This window comes from Tetrao urogallus, assembly GCF_951394365.1.
Source record: "Tetrao urogallus genome assembly, chromosome: 8".
Taxonomy (NCBI): Eukaryota; Metazoa; Chordata; class Aves; order Galliformes; family Phasianidae; genus Tetrao; species Tetrao urogallus.
In genome coordinates, this window is record NC_136821.1 from 22,245,782 (window position 1) to 22,269,260 (window position 23,479).

At 36.8% G+C, this 23,479-nt stretch overlaps 1 protein-coding gene across 2 annotated transcripts in view; it reads right to left on the minus strand.

The window, feature by feature from the left end:
* ZNF385B (zinc finger protein 385B) overlaps positions 1 to 23,479 on the minus strand; it is a gene marked incomplete at both ends in the record, with an annotated part of 134,045 nt that overhangs the window by 15,298 nt on the left and 95,268 nt on the right. For both annotated transcript variants that reach the window (XM_079539000.1, XM_079539001.1), the window contains 2 exons: positions 4,966 to 5,125; positions 18,059 to 18,169. In XM_079539000.1, coding sequence (XP_079395126.1) covers positions 4,966 to 5,125; positions 18,059 to 18,169 — 271 coding nt within the window. The remainder of the gene's footprint in view (positions 1 to 4,965; positions 5,126 to 18,058; positions 18,170 to 23,479) is intronic.

The window sequence follows — 23,479 nt, forward strand, 5'->3', positions numbered from 1 at the left end:
ATACAAATTTGTTCTATCATAAGCTAGTAAGTTGTGACATTCTATATTCATTTATCATTGCATTACCATTCAAAATAATCTTTGGATATTCATCAGGCATCATTAACAGAACAAACAAGAAAAACAGATGTCTGATGTAAGAAGAAAAGAGCTGCTGAGGGATTCAATATATATAAATGAATTCCTTAAGTGACTGTAGATATATTACTAAAAAAACAGTAGCCAAGAGTCTGTGCCTCAAAGTCCAGATACATTAGCAGAATCAGTTTCATTTAGCCTAATGTCTGTCTTTTTCTCTACCCAAAGTAAGGAAAACATGTATGATTTTAAGAATGCCAATTAACAAACTATTCAACAAAATTCCAATTTTTATAACTGAAAGAAGTAATAACAGTACATTGCATTACTGATAAAGGACACGTGAATGTTCTAGTACACATCCAAGTACTCCAAAAAAGTCTTATTTAATCTTACAATGTATTTTTTAATGCAGAACTTCTGCTTTTACATTATGGCAGGAGAAAAGGCTTACAGTTTCCACAAAGCAATCTCCAGCTTACGCATCCTGAGTGATATAATGGCTGAAGAAAGAAAAAATTGACTTCTTTCAATTTGAACAGGCATTGCAACAACTCATCAGTTGTGTCAGTCACAGAGCTTATTTTTTCTGTTAATGGCACCTGTAGTCATTTTCAGTTGAGGTGGGGATTTAGATCTGGATGAGTTAACATTATGACAGGCTGAGTGAAGAAAGACCTTGAGTCCTCCAGGAGCTCTCAGGAGTTAACCAACATCAAATTGCAGAATGACTACTTAAAGCACAGAGAAGCACACAGAAAAGTTAAGAATTTGAGCATTGGCAGGAAGAATTTTAAAATAAGCAACTCAAGCAACATGACTAAGGGGGTGTCCTGATGGTGGACTTGTAAAATATGAACTAAAGCCTCCCTTGGGACATTACACCTCATTTGCAGCTGATGAATAAACAGCACTGGTAATTGGAACACTGGGGAAATCCAATCCATTGTAATATGCCTGAGTAAATGCGATTTAATATGTTGCACTCTTCTACTAGGAATAAAAGGGAAAAAAAAATCAGTTTTATTGTCAAAGCTCCCACAGAGAAGCCCTCAATGAATTATAAACCTTAGACAAGCCCTCAAGGTCAACTGTTTTAATAAAGCTTGGAGCTGCCAGTCCTATCTAATATAAGCCAACTTATTACTATATGTCTACAAGACAAAGTAGCACTTCTGTTGATCAACAGATCTAGGCTGTTTTCAAAACTTAAGCTAACTCACCGGGCAACTCCAGCAAGCGGAAATAACTAGGGTAATTCCTAAGAGCCCCAGCTGGATCAAACAGCAGCATTCCAGTTACACGACATCACTGCTGTCCTCACCATACACTGCACATCAGCACAGGACTGCTCATGCTTTGTCACAACACCATGAACTTGACACTGAGCTGCTCTGAGATGCACTTACAGAACAAAGCTATAGCGAGAGAAGCCAGAATTTGAAACAGGTCCAGAATTCAGCCTGGTTGCATGCCTAATACTGCAGATATACAAGCTGAACAAAAAGGATTTTTCAAAGACCATCCAAAGGAATCAATTCTAACACAACCCAGGTAGCAGAGCCTGAAGATCTTACTTGAATGAGAACTGAACTTGAAATGTGCATCTATATCATTTCTAAAACAGCTCTCACTGACGCATGGGAAAGAGATTATATCTAGAATGGCTGAAAGACAGAAAAAGGTCTTATTTTTCTATCCTGGTTTTGACTTTTGAGAAGGTTAAAACAGTTGTATTTATTTTCTGAGTTTTATATCAAAGCAAAATGCAAAGGAAGTAATAATGCATCATCTGTCTGCTTCACTTTGAAAAATTTATTTTGATTTAGAAGTATGATCAAAGACTTTGTATTTGTTTGATAAGTAAATAGTGACATTTCAGTCCATTTATTACCATATATATTCCTGACGGACGTTTCACTGTGAGCATATCTGCTCACAGCAGATGATGCTACGCTGGGATCATGGACCCCAGCTCCTGCTACATCCTCAGAGCCACATTTAAAATGTACTCAGCATATTCTAAACTCTGCTATGTATTTGTTGCTGCCTGTGTCCTTTTCTAAAGCTGTGCATTCTGGAAATACATATACATGCATATATAAATTTCATGTGTCTGTGTACAACACAGTAATACAATAAATATCTTTCAGTCTAAAGGACTTCACTAATCACTTAATGGGGTCTTCCTCATACATGCACACTTCTGTGTGAAGCCATCCTGAAATCCTGGGGTTCCACAGGGAAGAAAAGTAATCTTTGCCCAACATGAAAGAGCAGCCCCCAGTCCTATTAATGCTGCTGCCTTGTAGCTATACTTCAAAGCACCAACAAAAAAGTTGGCAATGTCACAAGCAGTGCAGTCCAAACCATAAACATACACACTTACCTGAGGATGCAGTAAACTCAGCATCAGTGTACTACAGCTTTGTCATTACATGGTTGCTGATGATCAATTTACGAAAGTTATTTAAATCATGTTGTGTTGTTAAGAGCAGCAGAGACCACCACTCTCATACAAATGGGCATCATACTCAGACCAGGTTCCAAACTACACCCAGCTGAGGCAAGTTCTATCTGCAGGAAGCCACATCCTCCTCAGAACCCCTCAAAACACCTTAAATATTAATTTAACTGCTGTAGCTCTACCACCAGCCACACTTCCCACATTGAAAGGAACAGCTGATAGATTCATCACACAAACCGAGCTAATGGTGAAGTTATTTTTCTGGATCTACTACTTCTGAAAAATAGCATGACATCCAAAACAGTTGTGTCTGACCCTCAAAAGATGTGGCTTTGCAGCAAATTTGACATTTCAGCTCAACATACAGCAACTGTTCTGTCTAGAGAGCTCCAGGGCAGACATCGACATGTCACTCAAAATGACAGCACATCAGAAAAGCTGTGAGTCATGCCTGTTGTGTCCTTTTATTAGCAGACATACATAACATAATAGTAAACTGAGCTTGTCAATGCACTATGCTACTCCCTACCCATTCCTCATAAATACCAGCGCAAGTGCAACACGTAACAAAGGAACACAAACTTAAAACTCTCTTCCCTTTTTAGTTTCTCATCCTGTTCTTCCATACTCAAGGAAAGGACACCAAGAATGGTTTTTTTTTTCTTTTTTTATTTATTTATTTATTTTTTTATTTTTTTTTTTTAGGAATACTTCTCTGGAACCTAACAATCCTTACAGTGGTTAACCAACAGTTTCAGCAGTGATGGGATATAGTTCCTTCAATCATTCTGCCCTTCCCCAGGCTGGAAGACAGCATTACACTGAACGGCCACTATGATTTATTTTGAATGTAGAAACACTTGCAGTTGTATAATCCAACACATGGCAATCTGTTTGATTTTTGTCAAGTAATTAATATCATTTAACAACACAATGTCAAAACCGGGAAAATACTGCAATATCAGGAACAGATTTCCCTTATTGTTGGCTAGATTATTTTAACTCCTCTCAAAAAGTGAACACAAAGATGTGAAAGACTTTAGATACATTCCACAGAGAAGAAAATTAAGTCAGGGACAGACCTTGCAGTCTGGCCTAAGAGACACGTAAGACAGTGCTAGACTTAAAGAAAATATCTGGAAAGGAAGACAAGGGGGTTGGTAACAAGGATGCAAATTGTGCTACTTGACACAAGTAGGGCAGCACATTGCAGAGCTATGTGCTCACAGCATATATTGCAACATGTTAATTCCTCTGAAGTTTTAATGGCAATCTTGCTAAAGAGTTGCCTTAGATTTTACAGTTTACACCTGGAATAGTAAACTGTTCTAACTGAAGCTATTTATAGTGGTACAGACAGTAAAATATTTAACAAATATTTTAAATCACTTCCCATTCGATAATGCACATTTTATTTAAAGCTGACAGTAGCTTGCTACTGTTTTACAGTAACTTGGCTTGTTTCCTTGGACATATTACTGGATTCATGTTAACTCACTCAAATCTAAAGTGTGATTTTCTAGGTGAATCATCCCAAAATTTGGCACCCATTAGCACTGCTAAGGACCCAAAGACGGTTTTGCTGGTATGGACAAAACAAGGAAACAGCCATGTTATGGAAATTTGGGTGTTTTTCCCCCCATTTCTTTAGTTTTGATAGAGAACTATTTCTGCCAATTATTCTATGGAATCTGAGTCACGTTCAGCTCTGCCAAAGATAAATGGATAAGTGGCTATCAAAGCAGCAGCGAGCTTATCACACACAACCAGCTGATCAGACCAACAGTTGGTTAACCCACATTAGGTGTTCTCTCCTTGATGACTAGTGCAATATTTCAGACTCTCAGCCAGTTCAGGAAATTCTCTTATTTCACCTGGTAACACAACACTGACAGAGCTGAAAGTAGCTCAAACAACTGCACTGCAATTAGTGTTACTGATCTTCCTCAGATTACTGACATGAGGGGGAAAAAAAAATGATGTTAAAACACTAACGAGCTGTGTAAATCAGGAAATAGCTGTGTCATGAGGCTTCACTACCTTTCTGTGGGTGTGCTTCTTACAGGAGCAGTATTATTTTATTCAGAAGGGAAAAATTTTTTAGAGAAATTTCTTGTGCCTCAGCTAAATACACACATCTCAGACTTGACACCCACCCACATCCATTACTACTGCCACATGAATAACAGTTTATATGAGTAAATTTGCTAAGAGAACATTAACTCACCAATGTCAGCATTCATATGGGAGAGGGGGAAAAAAGCCTTTATAACATCAAAACTAATCAATTCCATACAAGAAAATATAACAAACAGTTTGGAAAAGACAAGGTATGGATCAGCATCATGCAATAAGACTCTTTCATATACACATCTACAAAAGGAGAAAAAGAATGGATAGAACAAAAAGCTTTAATTGACCTGATTTGTCAGAGATGTTGGTTGTGACTGGCGTGGAGCAGCTTGGGTTAGCCTTTGCGCTGTCCTTGGAAGACCCAACTTTTGGTTTATTTTTCGTTGCCTCTAGTGCTTTCACCTTCTTGGCATGCTTACTTCCTTTGTAGTGGGCCTCGGCCTGGCTCTACAAAGGAGAACAAATCAGGCTCACTTTTATCTGTACTTCTGTATAACACAATGGATGATAAGGCAGAAAAGTGACACTTTCAATAGGAGGCACCATACTGTTCCAGCTGAAAAATTATAGTAGCTTTATAGTAACAGTTCTCCTATATGTAATTTCTCGTATGTTCATACAACAGGATTTTAATGAACAGCACATGCTTTTGTGAACTTGGAAAAAAAGGCATCAGGATTAGATACAGCTCTGCTACTTCTAATCTAATTCTTTGCTTCCTTGCTGCTTAAAGATTTAAAGAGCTATACAAATGTAAACATGCCCAGTTGAGGAAGATGCTACTCAATTTTTATGAACTGTTCCCTAGTCTTTATTGCTTGTAGTTAGAAACATGTATCACCCTGTAACATGATTAAAAAAATCCATTTCTTTCTGTTTGATCTAGCAAAGAAGTCCAAGCATTTCCATTGTTACACTAACTCCAATTGAAACAAGCATTAACAGCATTATAAATTCACTATTAGATCAAGCAGAAAGGGATAAAAACAAGAAACACCATACCTATAAGCTTCAATAGCTTCAAACACAGGAATTGAAAATATTTATCATTCTTGATTGTTCTACAAATTGCCTCGCGCATATGTGTGTGTGTATATATATATATTTTTTTTCTTCCACACCCCCCTTCCCCCTGCAAGACTAAGAAAAGGGGAACACAATGGACAGGAAGTAGAGAAGCTCTTTTTCCTTCTTTTCTTTTCCTGCATTGAAGCACTGAATGTATGTACTCTTCTTGGTCTGCCCAGATAGAACCACAGAAATAGATACCAAGATGCAATGTTTACCTCACCTTTGTCCTAAAACTATCTACAGAGACTAGCTTAGTGTTTTTGAAATTGCACCACTAAAGACACATAAACAAATGCTTGTTCACTGATTTTAAGACCCCATTATTCTTCCTGACAGTCTATAACTACCTTGACAAGTCAGGCCACTTCATTAGCTGCAAAGTCTAGACATTACAAACTTAATCCAACCCAAGTGTCTGGACATTTCCACTAATGTCCTTCAATGCATTTCTGGACACAGTTTCATACAAAACACAATCTATTTTCATAACATTTTCCATCATACTATTCAGCACTGCATTTTTCCCATTTTCAAACATTATGTTTTTTTTAATGATTTGAGAGGTAGTGCTAGGTGCCTCTATTGAAGGTTACATATTAACTATACAAGTTAATATTGTAGTACATTTCAAAGTAAAATGCTTGGAGAAAGCATGCTTCATGTAGCAAGATGACCACACCTTGGCACCTAGCATATAACAACATCAGTGCAAGGAAACTTTTGCTAGATCATGCAAAAAACACTTTTTATGTTATTTAGCTCATTGTGTTAAATGAAACAAATTACATGCTTTAAAAAAGCAATTATGGGATCCAAACATCTCAGATGTTAGAAAGAGTGCTGCCATAACGAGGAAATTGTCATAAGATCAGTAGAAATAGGCATTGCAGTACAATCACCATGGGACAGCACGTAATAAACATTTTACTGTATGGAAGAGCATAAGTGAGCAGTAGAAACAGCTGGACTAGACAACAGAATAGACAGTTTGGTGGAACCTTCACAAAAACTATATGTACCTTAAAACTGGTGAAGAACTGCAGATAAAACAGAGGATGAAGTTCTTACACACTGAAGCTTTGTGATTATATACCTTGTGATACAGTGCTTTCTACCTCAAAAGGACAGCGTGTATAGTGATATGTTGTGACTATATATTTTTAAAACAGATTGCAGTAAGCAAGCATTCAGTAAGAAAAGCTCCTAGATAAACTTCACTTTGAATTCCTTTGAAATTGAGACTATTTTCAATCTTCATTATAAAAACAGTAGAGACTCTATTCATCACTTGCTATTAAGTTATATGATGATTTCAAAATCTTTGGAATTTAAGACATGATACAAATGCAATTTAAGGATTATAAAGAAAAGCTACACAGCTAAACCACTACTACTACATGCACTACTTAAAGGGACACTTGTCAACTTCTGGGTTGGAGCTCCTCAGCTCTGAGCAAGTAGAGGAGTGCAGATTGTTTGCACCCTGTTAGCGCGATGCATCTTAAGTAAGAACAGGAGCAAAGTGCCATCACCCTGCCTCTCTCCACTTTTGCCAAGCTTTGTCCATTTCTCTGCACTTTGCTGTTGCTACATGATGAGCTAGAAGGAGCATCAAGCATAAAAAAAAGTTAAATCAACTATTCACAGGCTTGTACATATGTACAGAAGTCAAAGCTCAAAATTAAGGGGTGTGTATACCCTTTCCATTATGATACTTTCAATTTCCAATAAAAGCAAGGACAAAGGTATCCACTGGAGCACTCTAAAGTTGATGACAAGTTGATGATGTCCCTTTAAATAACTGAACTTTGCTCCATGTGCACTGTGCTGTTGGTAGGACCATGTACTGTCTGGGGCCAAAGCTACGACACAGGAGACATAGGTGCACTCAAGAGAAAGGCTTAGTCAGTCAAATCCTTGATAATAAGCCTTTCTACTGATATTTGCAATAATAGTGTCAGCAATATCAGTCAGAACCTACGATAGTCTTTGATTCCCTTCATTCAATCCTCACATAGTGTACATGAGACCTGTTGAAAACAAACAAGCCCAAGCAGAATTAAAATTAAGACTTCCATAAACACAAAACAAAGCCCCCTGGATTGTGCCACATGGCCTCACCTTTTATTTAAATTGCATAATTACTATCTTTGCACTAACAAATCCATGATTGTACATTATATGGCCCAAAAGTGCTGTGGTGACCACTTAAGCGTAGTGTCCAAAAATGTCAGTCTTCCTCAGGCTGCTCGAACCAGCCTTTCTTTTTTGAGTGGTGGGCAGAAAAACTACATTTTGTAAAATTTTTCAAGCATATTCTATTAATTTTTACACTGAATTTGTCTAGCCTCAGCTTCTAGCCCCTGGCTTTCATTAAACCTTTGGTTCTCAGGCTCTTTCAACACATGTTCTGTGCATGACAATATAAAAACTCTTTTCAAACATAAAGTCAGAGGAGCATCCCTCGGGGTGCTGAAGTAATGTTTTCAAAGGTATCTGCAAATTGGAGCTTGCTTATTACCCACTATGAAATAAATCATTTGATTCCATTGCTTTTGGTAACGAAAATGTGGAAACAACATGGAATAGAATTTCCTCTGATTCTTACAAAAAATGATTACTTTCTATAATTTCCTGGAATAATGCTAAACGAAAGAAAAGGGCATCCATGGCAATCTGAAATTAGAAAGCGTGTTATGATTATTCCCGGTACCAATTATTCTGATTATTAATGTCCCGGGCATAACTAACCCTACTTTTATAAGATATTTGCACCACATTATATGCAAGCCTATTTTCTCCAACTCCCATTAGAAACCTGTTTCTGGCACAATACAGCAATACATTACAAGTTATGGGCTTCTGAAATATGTGTGACTGAAATATTAAACATATCTTTGGAAAAAGCCACAACACGATTTCTTTCATTTTTTTCAGCTTAAGAAAGAAACTGAATGTTCATTTCCATTTGCTCTGACAATCCAGAAGTTATGCACGCATAAGGTTTAAAAGACGCATGTTACATAAAAGGGAACTTACCAGTTTTAACATAAACTCCAGTAAAATAACAAATAAAATTAAAAATGAGAAAAGAAAACAAGAGCTCTAAAAGCCAAAATAAATAACCTTAAGTGATGTCACAATACTCAGACTCATGATGCCTTTTAGTTGCACAGTGATTTATTCCAGTGTATATTTACAGTAGAATAGGCCAAAGAAGTGAAATAATGTTGTTGATGTCATTGTCGCAATTCAATAGTACTTACATAATTAATGCTTTATTTCAAATAAATTGTTACATTTATTTCTTATATTCTAAAAACTAAACATCTCATAGACTAAAATTTTAAACTCTCATTAGTATGACTGTTGTTTAACCAAACGCTTTCTAAGTTGCTGAGAACCTAGCTGTGGTATCCCTGTTCATTGTAGGGCAGTTGGCTTACATAAACTTCAGAGGTCCCTTTCAACTCTAAGGAAACTATGATTCTGGGATATTATGACATTTTTAGCAAACTTAGAATGCTGTAAGATTAATGACTTGGTTGAAGCCTTTCCTCTCTTAAACACATTTTCCATTGAGACACACAATGTCAGATTTTATTAAAAAACTAAAATTTGTTGTGAATTTCTGCTTTTGATTATCAACTAAGTCTTAAAGCTAAGCATCAGCATGTTCGTCTGTAAGTCTACGTGCAATACAAAGCCATAATGCACTGCCTTATATATGAGATTCCATCTAACAAAACATCAGCAATGCAAATCTTCATCTTTACATGTAAGCATGCTTTCTTGGAACGTGTGAACATGATTAGCATATAATGCCATCAGTAGCTTTGCTAAAAGTTACATATATATATGTTTACAGATATATACAGAGAGAAAGAAAACTAGGAAACATGTAGATCATACGGTCATTGATTGCCATATTACCTTCAAGAAACCTTTAAAATTCAGTTACGGCTACAGTACAAAAAAATGACAGAAATTGCCCCTGTCAGGAGCAGGGAGTGACAGAATATTTGAAATCAGCACTATTCATTTTGACAACTGACTCAGTTTGAGAACCTATCTGGTGTACGAATGGCTAATTAACTGAATTTATTACAGCGTAGAGAAGAAATATGAACCTATCAGATCTCTTCAGTGACAACATGATGCACCTGTGCTGAATAATTTTAACTGTAGTCTGATATTAAGTGTAGATGCAATTGATGTTAAGAATGGATGTAATTGAAGTAATCTGTAAAACTGAAGTAGCCATACTTTTGTTACACCAAAGCTGTGTGTTATTTTTGAAATTCAGCTCTCAGTAGCTTTGTGAAACTAAATTGCTCCAAATATTAAGGTAGATTAATATGAAATGGAAAAAATGGAAAAGTGGTGAAAATCGGTCACATCATAAGAAAGCAACTAGTCAAACTTAGCTGCTTTATTAAATAGTTGGTTTGGAACAGAACTTTCAGCATGTTATAACTCTGCACCCTGTAATCACACAGTATTTCTGTCATGATGAAGCTAACAACTTTCATCATTTTGTCAGATCTGTCTTCAAAACAGAAAATTGCCTTCACAAGATCCTGAGATTTATGCTTTTAATTACCCCTTACCTGCTCTGCTATGCTCCAAACCCTCAGCATCAGCTCCAATAGTTTTATGTATAAGAAAAAACGTAGAACATTTGCCAAAAGCTGGTGACAGTTCTGTAGATTTTCAATTGATGCTATTGATTATTTTGCATGTTAGCTTTTTGACATTCATTCAAATTTGCAAAGATAAGATTTGGCAACACTAGCCTCAACTTTATAAAGTTGCCTTCTGGCTTTTTCTAAAAAGATGATCACTATTATTGCATCATTTTTATTAGCTAAATATATGCAATAATAAGTTGACTGTCAGCATCTTTTAATACCCAACTGTTGCATCTTCCTGCAAAGCATTTTGACTTCATTTCTGAGTCTTTGCATACCATGTCAAAAGGCAACGCCAACTTAGAGCCATCAATCGCAGAGCGCAATAAGCTGCGCAGACACACACTTATGTTAATGAAAAGATACTGTATCAACAAGATGGTACCCACTGGCTTCCTACAGATAAGGACAGTGGACACTGAGGGAAACGGATATTTCATTTAGAAGCAATCAACAGATGACTTTAAAAAAAAACACACACAACAAAAATAACAAACACCAGCAAACAAACAAATCACACAGACTGCTGGTGTAACATATTTGAGTTTGGAGTACAGTTGGAGAGGAAGGTGACTAGATTAGCACCAACAATAATAGCTAGTGCCCAAGCTCCAAAAAATGTGGACTACTGAAACAAACAATGGAGGGAATAGCAGAAAGAATTTTACTGATTTTGTAAGCATGGAGAAAAAGTTTTGCCAAAGCCTAACAGGTATCCTTGCAACTTGACTGATGCTTCTCTTGCAGGTGACAGTGCCAGTTGCTAAAGCAGAGAAGAACAGACAGCTCAGCACAGCCTGGCCTAAGTTCCACAGCTGCTGGAGTGACTCAGTGCCACATAACAGCTGTGGGAGATGTGCCAAAGAGAAGTAGAAGAGCAAGCCAAGAGTAAGTAGAGAAGAAATCTCTGGGAGACAGCAACAGCCATCTTCTCCATGCCCCATTGCTACTTGGATCCCGTTATGAGTTCCATACAGATAGGGCAAACCTTACTCAAGTTGCTTTTAGTTTCTGCTAGAATGTCTGCAGCATAAATAATTAACTCAATAAATCATACCTACACAGTTAATATGAAAACCTGCTTAGCAAAGCTTATCCATAGTCCATATAGATATAACCACGGGTTTGAAAGGAGTCCCAGGATTCATAAGAAGAAAAACCTATTTTTGAAAAGCTAGGCTAGATCTTTTTCAGCACATCTCATTTCCTTTTCATGGATTGCAGCTGCATCCCTCGCTCTGATGGCCTTTATGCAAGAGCAAGGTCTGACTCACTACCACAATCTGCTCCACAAAGAGGATTCTCTCCCTTCTGCTAGTTGGTCTCTGGTGGCAGTGAATATAACGGAGATATTTCCCAATTTTTCTGAGCTGGACAAAACACCAAACCAGAGCTTGAATTCTACTGAAACACTAGAATTTACAGCCCTGGAACACACGCTGTTTCATCATCATGTAGAAATTGAACAATAAAAATGTCGTTAACCAACATTTCGATGCAGAGATACAAACATCTATGTTTGTTCTAATATACTGGAGCAAATCTGACCACAACTATTAATGGCTAATACACATTTTTAAACAGTTTTCTATAGAAGCATGTTCCACTTCACAACAGAATAAAGTTTATACATTTTGAAACATATCTCGGTTCTTGCTACTATGATTAATCAAACTCATCAGCTACCAATCCTTGCAATGCTATCCTTCATAAATTGACATTTCCAACCTAATTCAACATTTTTTGATTTCTGTTACCAGTTACCATAAAAGTTAGCTCAGAACAATTTTCCTTGCTTTAATTTGTACTCATATTTTTGCCATTTCACTTCCCTTCACTGTTGAGAACCTTACTAACTTCCTATTTTTTTAAATATTTCTCTCTTTTAATGATATTCTGCTTCCAGACTCGACCTGGAGGAATGGAAGGAAAAAAGAAAGAGTGGAAAAACAAAACAGAAAGCAAGATAAATGGGTTGGAATTTCTGTGTCCAATAACAGCTGTTCAGTACAGTTGATGATGTCCACAGGTGTCCTGCCTGACCATGGACTGAGCACCCTCTGTCAGGTCCACTATTCAGGTGTGGATATCCAAGTTACCCAAATGACACAAGACACTTAGTTTTAGGCACTCTTAAGTACCAGCCAGAGCACCTTAAGTAGGTCATGGGACAAGTTTTGTTGAAGCAGCCTCACTGATATCAGCTCAGTGTTAATCTTACAAATAAATTCCAAGTCCCCTGACCTCAAAATGCAGGAACTTCTCATACTGTCCTGCCAGCAAGCGAAGGGCTGAGTGGCACAAGGACTTAGGAGAGGACAGAAGCAGAACAGCCGGCTAAAACTGGGCAAAGGCCATTTCATATTATACCATGCACAAAAACCTTGAAAACTGTGGAGAGTTGGTTGGGTAGGCAGCTACATCTCAAGGACTCCCTGGGCATCAGTCAGTGGGCAGTGAGCAATTGCACTGTGCATCAGTTGTTTTGTATATATATAATTATCATTACTATTAACATTCTTTTTTCCCTGCTCTCTCCCTTTTCCATCTCGGTAAACAGTTTAAATCTGTCTTAGTAAACAGAACCTACAAGTTCTACTTTGTTTTTTTTTTCTATCCCGTCCCCCACTTCACTCAGGGGTTGGGGCTGAGTGAATGACTGTGCTGAGCCACCTGCTAAGTTAAACCACAATGAGCTTCCAAGCTGTGGTCAATGAATTCATGGAAGGGATGGCATCACATTGAATGCCTCTTTCAACAAGAGGAGGCTTCAGCTCCTTTGTAGAAGGTTACTATTCCTGATCCAACAGGACATCTGAAGACATTCCAAAACTGTATTTTCCTGGGAAAAAAAATTCTTATTTCAGAATGGAATTCAGAATTGCTTTCCACAATAACAGTTTTATACATTCCACAGTCGAAGTTTGTCAGTCTGCTGTCCCTCTCAAGTAATTTTTCTCCCTCAAAGTATCTCCAAACCAATTCTGTTTTTAAAAATACTAAATCAAAATTATTCAAAGCAAAATGCTTGATTTTAGTAACATGCTATTCCACGACACTTTAATTTACTTGTTTTTACCTTTCTAAAAACTCAAAACAAAACCAAATGCATTAGGCTACAGTCCTCAATTAAAGTAGCTCAAAACACTTCTTGAAATATTTCTATATATCAATATACAGAAATTTTGATGGGCTTCTGTATTTCACCCTTGTCAATTTCCTTTGAAATATATTAGTGTAAATCTGGACTACCAGAAACAGTAGGTCCACTATGCCACATGACGATCCCAAGAGTGCTGTGACATGGTTTAACTGCCAGATTTTACCAAAGTAAGTACTTCTACATACTCCTATACCATGTGACAAATACTTGGGTATCCTTCTACAAAAATTGTAGCTGAAAATAACTTGTTCGGTTTTATGAAATAATAATACGGAGTGCTTGAATGTATGCAAACAGAAGCTCAGGTATGTAAATTTGATCTCCCTTAAATGAGAAAGACGTTCCTAAAGGTAAGATGTTCCTTAATTCAATTGTCTGCCCACTGGCAATGTTAACAGTATTAATTTCTAAAGGTGCTAATCATGAACATTTCCCAAATGCACAAGTGAATTTGCATAAATGTTGTACAAGTAAAGCATGCAGCCTCTGCCTTTTAATGGTGTACAGCAGAGACAATGGAAAAAAGAACAAGGGGGACACTGAGTCACACTGACAATTATCCACAATGCATAGAACCTTCCTATAACTATATATATGCCAACTTACATTCTAGAAGATTGACTACATTTTCTTTTTCATATTTTCTACACAAATACACATTAATAAAATGCACATTAAAAAAGTATTTCCATAACATTAGAAGTTGCTAGTTCACATTTTCTTTATACCCTCACACAAGTAAAATAGCTTAAGTAACAAACGATCAAAGACCTAGTCTTATTCTGCTTTTACTAAACCAGCCCCTACCACGTAATGTCTCCTTCTGTAGCCTCTGTAAGTTTAAAAGCTGTCAGTTACTCTTTTTGTAAGACATTGAAAATAAACTCTTTGGTTTTCACCCCTTAAGGTAAACAGTTCACAGTTTGGACTCACCTCAATCATTTTGTAAGTACTTCAACTATTTACCATATGCCTTGTTTCAGCCATCTCTATTTGCATATACACAGGACTGTTTCCGAATAATTAATTCTCTTTTATGCAAAGAAACAAAGAAAAAGCTGACCATAGCCTTGCAGGGGTCTGTTTTTGCTGTTTAGGTTTTACTTCTTTGAAACACAAACACAAACAACACTTGATTAAGAACAAAAGTTATCCAATCTGATTGTGAAGAAGAAAGCAGATGAGGGGCCAGTAATGCACAACTCATAACTTCTCTTCATATTATAATATGTTAGGAGAAAAGTAACTATCTTAGCAAATTTTATTTCTCAAGATAAAGGTGGCGTCACCTCAAAATTAGATATATTTACTCCCAGAACGAAGACAACTTATTTTAAAATATTTTCCAACCCTGATGTTAGACTTTACCTCCTGCCAAGGAAAGCTGCAGATCCCTCCTCCGGATCTGATGGCAGAACACTCTCACTGCAGACACAGTAGCAGAAGAAATCTGAAACCTTTGCAATTAACTACGCAAACTTAACGGAAGGTTTGACAAATATAAATTGACTAAGTCAGAATTATTTTGTTCTATTGATCCAGAACAGTGAGAACCAACAGTGTGAATACAAGATTACAGGCAAGGAAACCAACATTCTTCTCACAGACAAATTTCCATTGGTTTGTACATTATTCATGTAATAGACAAATCAATACTAGGATCAGGTCAGGAACTTCAAACACCATGAAAATGAAATTCATTTAATAAAATAAAACAAACAACTACTTTTTGGTTGGTTTTGTTTTATTTGCTTGCACAATTTAGGTCAAAGGAAGTTCAAAGAAACAACATGCCCATCGTGTACAAGGAGCACATCAGCTCTGTGGAGACAGAGAAAGAAACTGAAAAACTGAAGTGGATGAACTGCAAATCTATCTATACTCTGCTATGCTCAAAGATTTGATGCAAGTAATCATATATTTTTTTGCCACCAGGAAGGATTTCAAAACATTCTTAGCAAGTTGCAGAGTGGAATTGATCCACTGAAAGATTCAGTAGATATGATGGTCAAAAAATATCTGATTGCCTTTCCCATAAAGATAAGAAATTGCATCATCCTTTCAAGGACTAACAGCTACAAGAAATCACTTGCATTTCTGCATATAAAAAAAGACACAAAAAACTTTGTCAAGGAATTACAAAAGAGTCTGAAGATCTGAACTGAAAAGACACTAACATTACCAAACACTGTGACTGCAGATTTTTACAGGGGCAGGGGAGAAGTGATATATACGAAAAACAAATTCTCACACTTCGGGGATGGGCAGAGGGTTGAAAAGATAACACGTGTAAACAAATAACTCAAGGTTAGTACACTGAACTGGAGGAAAGATTTAAAATCTCATGTAAGCTTAACATGAGAAACTGAATAATCTACTGAAAGACTGGACAGCTTTGAATAGAACAGTGTTTCAATTGTAAAACTTGTTCTCCAAATATTCTTGTATGTTCTGGTGATGAAATGTTTGTGAAGCTTTATTTTATATTCAAGTATTTTCTAGTATTAAAATTCCACTAGAGTTTAAGTACATTTTAAAATCAAGTTTCCACATTGTTTATGAATGTACTGTTATGGAAAAACTGCTCTAGAAAGGAACTGCTTTTTATCACTACCACTGGCATGGTCATGATGCTTCATGCATTCATAAAACCATCCATTATAAAAGAGTTATGATATCTTCTAACAGCTAGAATTGTGTGTATTAGACATGTTTAAAAAGAAAGGAGCACAACACTGTGAATACAGCCACTCCAAAAGGGGAAACAAGACTATAATCTGACACGCTACAGTGATGCCACTGTTGGAAGCAGAATATGATACGTACTTTTTATTCTACCTTGTAAGCAAGTAAGTTCGGAAAAATTACTCAGTTGGCAGATGTACAAAATGATATAATATTTCAGCTCCTTTTTCTTCTGCCACTAAGTTGTGATTCAATCTGTCTGCCTTGAAGTACTGTTTGACCATCTGAATGTCAGTGCAAAATCCTCTAGTGACAGGACCTGCCATCAAGAGGGACTCCTTAGAAGGAGAGGGAAGAGCAGGAACAAGCTGAGCCATCCTCTCAGAGAGGAAATAAGATCCTACTCAGAAGCAAGATTCAGATCCACAGGGCCTACATATTTTTAGAAACTGTACTGGTTCCTTGTTTTAATCAGTAAAAGTGAGTATTTTGATCAGGAATCAGAGCAGAAAGATTTTTTTAAGCCTAAACCTTAACCTTAAAAAGAAACATAAATGAATTAAATAAAAAAATGACTTTGAAATCTGTTAACTAAGTAGATATTGCCACTTCAAAGAAAGTTTAATAAGCTTGTTAGAAGATGATAGATTTTTGATTCAGAAGTCAATTTGAAGGTAAGACAGCAATCCTTCAAAATCCATGCCAGGCTAGACAAGAAAGTCAAAAAGGGAAATAACATTACAGACCACTTCAAAAGGCAATGGTAGAGGCAAGAGAAAACCAGAGCAATAGATACTGACTTTATAGGCCTTTACTGAGAATGTTTAGCAGCACCAAGACCTCAACAGCCTCGAGGAGCTTCCTTCAAACTATTTCTTACAATAGCAAAATATCTAATCAAGCATCACTTAAGTACTTCTTACACTTAACAACAATAAAATATCTGAGTCTTTAAATTTCTATTAGCCTAACAACATTTGTAAAGTCTCAGAGAACACATATGTTGTGTCAAAGTTCATAGTTTTCCAAATCAAACTTTTTTTTTTTTTTTTTTTTTTTACTTGTCAATATTCTTGATTTTATTTATTTTTCACACAGCTTGGGCAAAAACTAGTTGGATATACAGTTTAGGTATATTGGCCAATGTGTTCTTTTGCACTGCTTTTTTTCTTTTTTTCCTTTTGAATTACATGTCAGAAAGCAGCTTCTTTGAACTTTATCATTCTCAAAGGACAGCTAGAAGTAAATACTCAAAATGGTTACAACTGAAAGTTACTGGAAAGCTGACTTTATTAAAAAAAATCCAAAGGCATTATCAGAAAGAACATAAGAACAAGAGGAAAAAGATGTCTTTTGAAAAAAAAAAGTGGGTATAACATGAAGAGAACATAGTTTTTTTGTCTGCTCCCTCTTGAATTTTACTGGACTGTACGATAGGCCACCACCAGTGGATGTGACGTGGGCTATCATGGCAATCTATATCTGAAAACACAGACATGCTGCTGGAATAGCATTTCAGTATATGGTTGATATGTTTAAGAAGTTAGCATCTAGAACTTGAGAAAAAGTGCAGCCTGCTCCTCAGGTACAAGGACAAAGGTGTATGGCAACAGTCAGTGCCAGACTTCTATCTCTAAGTGGGCAAAATATCAGCCCAGAAGTTTGGGCAGAATGTATGCAGAACAATAACTGCCAACTTGGAGAAAAGAAGCTTGGATTAATTAAACCTATTTTAAATAATAAAAGAAAAAGAAAATAGCCAGTACTCACATCAGAGTTAAAGCGAAGCTGGCAGACATTACAGGAAATGACTTGCTTCTTCTTTGGGGGAATGGACACTCCGAACGTATGGTTTATGACTGCTTTTTGCACAGGATCCATCTAGAGAACAAACAAGAATCCATTTACAACTTCTCACAGTATATAGTAAAAGAAAAAAACACACCAACATAATGCTGGAAGCCTATTCTTTAATTTTGGATATAAATAAGAAGAGATTTAACAGGTTCAGGAATTGGTAGCCTTATGAAGATCCAATGGAAAAAAAAAAAAAATGCAGCTCCATTGTTGCTGCCACTCTCAGGATACCAAAAATTCCCTTCCCAAATCCTGCACATCCTCCATGCAGGCTTCAATCACATCTGAATTGCAGAGAGCCTCCTGAAAGCCTGCCTGTATCACCTGGTGATTCAACAGACATAATGAAAAACCACTTTTGCCCCCTAAAAAAGTCAGGGTCATTCATTTCTCTCCTCTTGGAGACGTCTTCATGAGATGAGGTCCTTTGGAGGCTCCATTAGGAATTCTGCCTGCCAGGAAAATGATCACAATTCTCCAACACTTCCATATACAGAACTGATGGCAGACCCCATAAAAAGACAAATCCAGAGGAGTAAGCAGAGTGTGTTGGCCCCAGGAAAGGGTACCAGTCACCACAGTTCAGAAAACATTTTGATATTGGAAAAATTGAGATAAATGAAGCACTGAATATATTAGTTGTAAATTTGCCTGAACATTTTCACAAACTGGAAATGATTATATCTAAATGTCAGGACTGCTGCTAGTAATCAGTTTAAAATATCCTCAAGGACAGAGAACTCTGTTAACATGGGAAGATGGGAACAGCACTGGAAGTTATAACTGCTACTGCACTGAGGCCTCGATTAAGCCTAATATTCATGATGCAGTATGGATAAAAAAAATAAAATGAACTTATTAAGTCAAATTTATTGACTGAAACACTGTTTCAATTCACATAAAGTATAACTGGACTGATCTAGCTGAACTGCTTAGAGCAGGAGGCTGGAGCAGGTGACTTCTGAGGTTCCCTCCAACCTCCATCATCCAACAAGCCTCTGTGCACAGTCTTCTACACTTATTTAACATGTGAAATGGATTCTGAAAACAAGAGAGAGAAAATGGCAATCCACAAGAAAAGATAAATGCTCATTTCCCAACCTTGCTTTTAAACCACAAGAGATAATAGTTCAATTCGCTATAAATACGTATTTTTCTGAAGCCTGTCTTGCAGCCACAGTCATGATTTTTCCTTTACAGCACTGTCTTAAGAAAACCTGTCTGTATAATTCTGGATGATACACACCACCTATTTGATACTAAGCTCACTTACAAAAGAAAGAAAGAAAAGTTGAAGATAATGCTTTATTAAAGAATAATAATTGAAAGTTAGCTGCTGCTTCCAGAGTTTCCAAACCTGAGGATCAAGATTGTAATTTTCCCTTGGTATAATATCATGCTTCCAGAGAAACCTGCACTGATGAAGACTTCCTGTACATGCATGCACATGTAGAAGCTCACAAATTTAAGAAACTACTTTATAGCACTATATCTCTAATAATTTGTTATCTAACATTCAACCCTTTTTTGTCTTTTTTTACTGAAGCTAAACAGATTTATTGCCAGATTCTTCTTAAGCCAAACGCATGATTTTGTAAATGTTATTACTAACAAATTTTCTGGATATAATTTCTTATCAGCTTCTGTCTTTAATTCTGGATTTCCTTGCCATCGCCATCAAGGTAAAATATTAAAAGAAGTAATTACAAATGCAAAAAGGCCATTTTGAATGAACTACTGATTTATAAATGAAAACATGTTGTTGCAATTAACATGATAAAGTCTAAAACAAAAACTAAAATAAATATCCTTATTCCTCATTTCAGCTTCTTCTAGAATAAAGTAACAGTCCCACGTTTAAGTTTATCATAACAAAAAAATCAGTTTCTCACAAGTACCACTTATTGCATTCTCCTGCATAATATTGCACAATTACACATGCAGATTAAAAGTTTTTCAGCATTAATTTTATTATAGATCTGCCAGTCAAGATTATAAAATTCATATATTAAAATATTGCTGTGTCATTAGAGAATAGAATTTCTTTCTTTAAATAGAGTACATGCATTGCTTTTCAACTTAACTAGCAATTGGTAGATCAAAACAACTAGAACAAGACAGTAATGCTGAAAAGTACCTCAACCATTTGAAGTGTCTGAGATCAGTGAGAAGAAATAGCCAAAATACCCACTAGCATCTGCAGTCCCATTTAAAAGAAAATCAGCAATACTCAATGAGTCCTCTGTGCGTACCAGATAGCAATCCACAGCGCTAGCATTAGCAGTCATCAGTTCAAAAGCACACAAGGCAGACTATGCACAAAGTCCTAGTTTCAAACAGATGCACAGCACAAGGACAAGCTCCCAAATAGCTTGGCTCACGCTTCCTCCAGACAGTGCCACTCTGGCTCCCCTGGGATCAGTTACTGATCCTGCCCAAACCTGAGCCCTGCACGTTGCCTGGTCACAATTAGAATTCAAGAAGCACAACATTAACAATTAATAGCTTTTAAATATATCTGAAACTAGGGTGGATTACAGGATGCTGGAAAAATTAAAAAGTATCTATGTTAGATGATTAACGCTGCAGGGTAAGCTGATCTCAGATCTCTAAACAAAATTATCCTCTTCACTGCAGGGAGAGAGGGAGCAAATTATTTATTGAGGTATATATTAGGAAATGACGCAGCACACTTGGCGCAGTTGGGAGCAACAGTATTTAAAAAGCAATTCTGTAAAATGGGTTTATTCTAGAAATAATAACTGCAACTAAACAGCCAACACAAATAATAAAATTTTGCACTATGCTATTTCTGTTACGGTGTAATAAACAATCAATAAATAAATGGTTCTAGTAGCCATAACCAAGTTTAACAACTTTTTAGTCTTGTTTTCCTACTACAGTTCATTTAACAAAAAGTTAAATTTAAGACATCTTTCCAACAAAATTAGATATCTTACTATTTTGCAATGAGTCTCCTTATAAAGCCACCTGAACCATTACAGTGAACAAAGATTAACAGAATCTGGACAGGTTTCAGCAGTAATCTTCTCTTTCTTCTTCTGTTTTCCAATTTCACAACATGCAAATGTGAGAGATGTCTACATCCACTGAGGCTGGTGGTAGCGACTTTCAGGGCACTTCAGAAAAGCTGGTGCAGTAACACACAATCCAAAATGATAGAAACACTAAACTCCACTGCACTTCCCCCTAGCCTACCCTCTTCTCCTCTAAACAGCCATATTTAGTTAGCAAGAGAACAAGAACATGAACATATATGCCTTTCCCGCACCTATTTTCATACAATTCATACATTTTCTTCCCAAAATAAGTTTTGCAGAACCAGGAATGCTTTTCCATGTATTTGGCAAATCCCAATGACCTTCTCTTCCATATGCTTTCACCGTCATCTCCTGAATATCAGGAAAAACTCCACACTTTGCACTGAGCTCCATTTCCTACAACCTGCTGTGCCAAGGAACAGTTATTCTTCATTAAGCCTAGTTCCATGCAACTCAATTTTCTATGACCTGTACCACATATCAAGTTAACTATGCATTACTTGATCATTCTACACATGGAAGCTGTCCCATACTTTGGAATATCTTTGCTGTACTTCTTAATTCTACTGTATTAGTACAGATTCCATGAAGCATTTTGAAGAGATGGATAAGAACCATGTACCATATTCAGGGTGGATCAGTAATGAACTCTAAGATGAGTTTTTCATGGAATTACCTATCACAATCACACTCTCAAGTCTTAATGAGAAAAACAAACAAAAAACCAACAGACAAGCTAGGTATTATTTCTAGGCCTTTTTTTTTTTTAAAAAAAAAAAAAAAAAGTTCACATTACTTTGCAAGAAAAGATGGTTTTTATGGTATTGCAAATCCTGAATATTTTCACTAATTTTTATTCAAGTGCAATCTCCAGTTTAAAAGATTGAATAAATGCCAATTTATCTGAGCTGAAGCTTTTGGTGCTTGCCTAGTATCCAGGAGGTTACAGGCAGCCTAATGATAAAGCAGCATGGCTAAATTGCCTTTTCTACCTCATGACTCCTATGCTTTCATTCTACTCCTGGTCCACTTAGCCATTAATTCACACTAAACAAGCATCATACATGCTACTGCAACCACTCCAACAAAAATCTTCATGCTACAGCTATCAATAACAGCATCATAACAGCTATCATAACAGCAGCAATAAAGCCCCTGTTTTATGGCAGTGGAACCTTGGGATCTCCAAATCACAGTGAAGTTTAACGTTGTGACCGGGAATTTATGGCCTATGTTCATTTACCTCTTATCGTAACAACTCTCAGGTCAAACCGAGGGTTGTGTGTTGAGAAGCATTTGTAACAGAATATCAAAGGGTGGCTGTAAGAGATTTAATGGAGTATCACTTAACCACTGGTCATTAAGAAACTTCTGTACAAACACTGAGAGCAGCCTTAAGGCATACTATGCTGTTCTGCTCTCATAAAACAAAATTTTCAACCGTATGTGGAAAAAAACCTGACATTATAATCCAGTGCTTCCCTCTGGCAATCAAGGCAAGCAAATAGTGGCGAATATAAATTACCAATGCAAGACAGCAACTAAAGTTCTGGGATTTTTCCAAACTGCTTGACAATCTACTCATGTGTGTGTCTTTCTAAAAATGATTATTATAAGCAAGCACCTAGGCAAACATCAGTAAACATTCTGCAGATTAGGCCTTCCTGATGTCCTTCTTAGTCAGAAGGCCATGTGCAGACATTCTGTGTTTGTGCTCCAGATGTCAGGAAAGCTGAGCAGCTTGCCATCATACAGAATGGTGATTCACTGAAGCTCACCATAAAATCTGCCATATACACACAGCCTTCTACCACAATGGTGCACATCATGATGATTAATGCAGTTACGGAAGTAAACAGCCATACTCAACAGAGCACATATATAAAATGCCCTCTGTAAAACCAAAAATGGTGTAGTGCAACTTTAGACATGCTTGGCAAACCCAGACTGGTAGAAGTCTGTTCTTTCCATGCTTGTGCTATTTTCATCACAACAGACAATATTTCTCATTGGGCTAATGCTCATGGCAATATACTGTTCAAGTGACCACTATGCTGTTTCACATCTCCTTGCTTTTTTGTATTACTAGGAACACTCAAGGCAGCTCTGCTGATGCATACCACTGATTCTTCTTACAGGAACCCTGCCAACTGCATTTCAGCCCTGCTCACCTAGCGCAGAGTGCATCCCAGAGATGTACCTCTATACGGCAAGCATGCAAACACCACCTCACTCACTGCAATATTTGGAGAGTCAAAAAAATCAGGGAGAT